The 5,745-nt window shown below is 31.9% G+C and overlaps 1 protein-coding gene across 1 annotated transcript; it reads right to left on the minus strand.

Annotated features, from left to right (window-relative positions):
• Window positions 1–96: 96 nt before the first annotated feature.
• LOC134246929 (alpha-actinin-like) lies at window positions 97–4,742 on the minus strand (the record flags this gene model as incomplete). Its single annotated transcript, XM_062729273.1, has 8 exons — window positions 4,725–4,742; window positions 4,512–4,590; window positions 3,955–4,036; window positions 1,647–1,732; window positions 1,446–1,538; window positions 597–827; window positions 350–426; window positions 97–226 (listed from the first exon to the last, which is right to left on the minus strand). Coding segments are annotated over exons 3-8 (633 nt in total), but the record flags the coding sequence as incomplete, so codon positions are not given.
• Window positions 4,743–5,745: the final 1,003 nt, after the last annotated feature.

A 5,745-nucleotide genomic window follows, 5' to 3' on the forward strand; every position in this document is an offset into this window, starting at 1 on the left:
GCATCTGTTTTGGAGAAAATTGGCTTGAGAACCAGGGAATTAAATTTAGATAGCCTAATCTAATATTCAAGATAAGTTTTTAAAAAATCTTTTTACTTTTAATTGATTAAGTCCACATCGCAAATAATCCTGGCTTTGGAGCATTTCTTCTTTGCCCTCGGCCCATTCTTCATGAATTTGACAGCGGTGCCTAAACTTCTGAGCCAAATGATCAAGACGTTCAAGTCTGCAAGTGAATGGGTTTAATAATTAATGATTTTCCTTCTAGCATTAATTTTATATTTTTAAACTCCAATAATCTTTAAAATCTTCGAACAAAATTGAAAATTTGTTTCAGTGGAATAATTACCTTTGCAGTTCTGAAAGTAACCACTCTTCGAAACCTTTCTCAGCAAATTCCAGTCCTTTCCAAGCATTAGCAATGTCCTGTAACAAAATACTGGCAACTTAATTAAAGAAGCATAATTGAGTAGAGTTTTCCATTTTAAGCAATCATGGAAGCATCATTGTTTCCCACCAGTAGAATCTTGGTAGTAAGTGCAACTTACTTCGACAATTTTTTTAGGTAAATATATATTCATTCCGAGATCACTTACAGAAACCATTTTGCCCTCAGTGGGAAGGTATGCTGGTCTGTTACTGAGTCGAAGCCTTGTCTGCAGGGTGTTAAAGCTGTTCTCAAGTCGGGCTTTATCTTCCAGTTTAGGAGGTTTGTGTTTACGTCTGTAGTCCCGGAATTCCTCCAGTTTTCTTTGGGTACCAGGTAAAGTGTTGTCAGTTGTTCTGTTTTCTAACCAAGGGGTCGTTTTTCTAATCCATTCCAGAAGCTGTAATACACACACAAATAAAAAATAAACATAAATAAAATTTCACACACAAGTAAAAAACTGTCTGTAGATTACTACTGCATGAAACATTCACAAAACAATTTTATATAACAACTTTACAAACCACAGACACCTAAATATGAATTTACCTCATCTAAATTTGTTTCACAGTTGAATACTGACCAGATAGGTATAATATCTGGTTAGTAAATTTCAAAGCTGGCTCAGCTTTCCCTTACCTGGCATGAAATTTATGAATCAGGTAACATGCCGTACCCGATCACTACAGAACTGTGTAACTCATAATACTAGTATAGCCTAACATTTATCAACTTCAAAGACTTTTTTACAATTAAAATTGTCCTCATCCAAGCCTTTTCCTGATAATGCTTAAAACTTATTGAAGACAAATATATACTGTAAATCACTTTTTATTAGCGAGAACTTTATTATCGCGTAATTACGCGAGACGGTATGCTCGCGAAAATTTCATTCTCGCGTATAATAGAATTCCTTAAGATTATATAGAGTAATGACCACAATTCCTGAAAAATTTGTCTCGCTAATAAAGAGGAAATGACGATCACGCGAAAATAAAGTGATCTACAGTAAACTTACATCACTAGCTAATCTTTCATATTCTTCCATAAGGCGTTCATTTTCTTGGTTGACCTTCAACACTTTGCAAATTCTGTTTGCTGCTGTCTCAGCCTACATAGAATAGGAATAGAGATTTATCAGTCAAATCACAGATCATGATACATTGATACTTCAGAGACTGACAGAGAGGTTAATATTATGCCAGCAAATTTCATTTACCTGCTGAGCCCCAGAGAATGCATGATAATATGAAGACACATAAGCCATCACGGAACGCTCATCTGGTTTTACTGAGTTCACCATATCTAGAAAAAGAGCATTCACATCACACTTCTTAATCAGAAAGCACTAAGAATTTATTTATTATTTAAAGACGTACAACACACTGGGGGAGATAACTCTTGCGATTTCAACTGAACGTTTGACGTGACGTCAAATTTAACGTCAAAAATAAAGCGTCAAAACGACGAGTAAAACGATCCCGATGTATATCAATCATGAAAGAAAATTGGGATATAGGGCTTGGCTGTGATTGTGCCTACCATACTCAATCAATAAGTATTTTTTGATTAACCCGATTAAACTCCGTAAAAAGCAAGACATAAAATATCATCCCTTAATGTTTATTTCATTTCATATACAATAAATTGTATTTTTGATCAAAGCGCAGCATTTTTTTTTTTATTCTGAAAATTTTATTTTACATTGCCGAAATTCTCATTATGTACAATTGGCTACGTAACATTCCGATAAATGGTCATTACAATTTGTGCATTTACGATATAAATATTGTTTTTCTTCTTTGATTAAATAAAACAACAATAAATAAACAAAAAAACTTTTTACAATGTAAAATCGATGTTGTTCTCAGACCCTTACTGATCAAAGAGGAACAACTCTGAAAATGTAGGAGATTTTTATTTTCCTCCCTTTATTCACGGTTTTCCACAGAATCAGATAAATTTACAGCAAGACCTGATAAATCCGAGAATTGAATACTATAGACCTCATATACACAATGTAAGTATAGAATTGAAAAGAATTGTTTACTTGTACTGAAATTATCTGCGTTTATGAATATCCCATTGCAGCAAATCGTTTGACTTTCTGTCAACAATATCGGTTCGCATTTCCTCGAATCAAAACAAAACGTAGCCTATAAGATTTTATAAAATATCTAAGTGCGACTTGATATAAACTGAAATAGATGAAGAGTTTAATGTTTGATATTTTGAAGTTAATGTGGACGAATGCGGAATTTTCATTTTAACTTAGAAGCGACGACATTGAAAGAAATGCTACACAATATCATGAGGGGTGTACATCTATGCAAATATCCCACGGCACATACTGTCTCGTTTGAAATAATGACATGAAAGAAACTACAATTATTCCATTTATATCACAGGAGAGTTGAACATACACCATTTTTTTAATGAATAAAATTAAAGAAATAAAATTAAAAATCAACATATTCAAGTTCAACAAAACTTGAATTCGTATCCAGGTTTCATGTGATATGGAATGCATAACGCATACATATATGGACTAAACACTAAAATCCTTCAGTAATTTTTTCCAGATACATATAAAAACAGTAGTCAATATTTATTCTGCATTCATGAATTTAAAAACTAATGCATACCTCCGGGATTCAAATGACGAAATACCAGTATATTTGCACTGTAAACAACGTTTCGTCAAACGCTAATGGTATGCGGTGCAAAAAAGAAAGGGTGTGGGGGTTATAGGGGTATTCAAAAATTGCCTAAAAATCTACATTTAAATACGCTTTCCATATGAGAACTTTTAAATTTGTAAGTTAATATACTTTTGAAGCAAAAGCAATATTCCAATTTAATTGTTTTAATGTGTATAAGTAGATTCATATAACAAAGTGATCGACCCCCTGTCTGAAAGACGCACGGGAACGTGATTTATTGAGAAAGGGGGAGGGGGTAATTTTCCGCTATTAAATCAAAACTGGTCGTATAAAAATTATACAAAAAATTATGAAGATTATTTTTACTACCAGCTACCTAAAGAAAGTTTTTTTACCAAAATTAAACGACAGGTTTTTTCAACAAAAATTTTGAATTTGAAAAATACGCAATTTTCAAGGCTTAGATAATTCATAGTTTTTCAGTTTAAGGTCTTTAAAAATTATTTTGATGATATGTATATCAAAAAGATGACTATGTTTTTGTGTTAAATGGTTAAAGGAATAAGCCAATGAAATTTGACATTTATATCTAACCTGGCTTTTTGAAAATCAAGGTTTAAGTAGTTCATTGATTAAAAATTTTCTCTCCTTGTAAACAACTAAAGGGTGGTAACTTTTGGAAGTTCCTGTCCAAAAACCACTTGAACGATTTTGTCCAAAATGTGCATACATGCAGTAGATATAGTCATGTACTAAATACACAAAAATAACGAAAATTAAACGACAGGAATTTTTGGGGTAGGTGTGTTGTACATCCTTAATTATCATTGCTGAGACTTGTTGATTATTTACATAAATATGTACCTTCTGGATCTAACATGCGTGGAATATCAAGGTGTTTTTCTGCGACATCAAAAGCAGTGTTTAAATTTTCTAGTGGGTTTTCCTGCAAATATATATATAAAAAAATTATCAAACTATAATATTTACTGCAATTAATGTACAATTAATGACCAATATTAATTTGAAATAAAAAAGAAAAAAATGTATCTATAAATTTACCATGAGTTCAATGAGTACAAAATAAACTTGAATAAATGGAAGCCAATATGTGGATGGAGAAAATTCTGGTTACAAAATTAATGTTCAAATAAAATATTAGATTTTCAAATTCATTCACAACTCTCTAAACCTAAATGATCATTCACAATTGCAGGTATCATATATTTAAAATTTTACATTTATGTACAATGTTACAAGAAGATAGTATTTCTGCACAAGTTTACTAACCAGGCATATAAAGAATAAATGCAGACTAAAAAGCTGCGAGAATGATAGTTAATAAAACAGTGCAGCAGAATAAGTGAGTGCAATTTTTCTGAAAGAAATATTACACAGGTTTAGTAGAGGCAGAAACTCACCTTGGACAATTTATGGTAATCAATTAATTCAGGCCTGTGTCTATGAATCAGGGCACAAAACGCCAAACCATCTTTAAAGCTGAAGAAATATGGAGAGTGACATGCAAGGAGTTAAGAACATCATTAAAAGGAGGATTGTTTAGCAATGCATGCCTTATTTTCTACTTATTAAAATAAAACAACACTGAAAAACAAAGTGTCATCATGCATTACCTGACAGGATTCAAGTATTCATTCAACCAGGGCTCGACATTAACTTTTTTTCCTACTTGTCCATTCGGACAAGTGACCAAGATATTTACTTGTCCGAACTTCAACTTCACTTGTCCAAAATAATTTCAATGAATATTTTATTCTGTCAACTTGAAAACAATTACTTAAATTAAAAAAATAAACGTGCTTGATTTATTAGTGTTGTTATTGATAAATAAGACAAACACATATAACACAAAATTTTATCTAGATTTCCTGTCCTGACAACAACATAAATGTTCGCAAGTGAATCTGTAATATCAATCAAATATATTCCGAACTCGCAAACGTCGTAAGATCCACGCCATGCAATAAGTATGGCTGCAATTAGTGAACATAGATCCCGATCAAGTGTGCACTTTAGCAATTGATATCGGGATCGAAATTCGGGTTTATATACTGCTTCCGTTTTTATTCAATAAACTTATTTCAATAGTTGTTTTTTTTTTAATTATTATTATTTGAAGACTTCTTTACATAAAAAAATCACTTGTCCAATCGGACAAGTGCCCAGCAATATTCACTTGTCCGTAATTTTTTTTCATTGGTACCGGACAAGCGGACAAGCGTTAATGTCGAGCCCTGTCAACTGATTGTTAAAATAAAAGCACTCTTTGCCTGTTGCATGATGGAGGAATTTAATGTAAAAAAAATTTAGATAACAAAAGTATAAATAATTCCATATTATTTTTGGTTACTTCACTGTATCAACCAAATTTTCTAGTTCAAAATGATCTCCATTTCCATTTCTCCAGCAGACACACTCTGTGTCGTTTTGATGCTTGAAAACTGACAATAAAACATCCTAGTAAACAAGAGCATTGAAGATACAGATGCTTGCAAGCTGATTAATGTAAGCCAATAATTTGGTATCTTCAAGATTCCTTTAATTTTAAAAATAAATAACAACTGTCTTCTCAATAAACTTAAATTGTATTGAATATTTAGTTTCAAGAATGGCACAACACTCTGAAAGACCAAA

This window comes from Saccostrea cucullata, unplaced genomic scaffold (assembly GCF_032062105.1).
Source record: "Saccostrea cucullata isolate Sc308-1 unplaced genomic scaffold, CSIRO_AGI_Scuc_v1 ctg20248, whole genome shotgun sequence".
Classification (NCBI taxonomy): domain Eukaryota; kingdom Metazoa; phylum Mollusca; class Bivalvia; order Ostreida; family Ostreidae; genus Saccostrea; species Saccostrea cuccullata.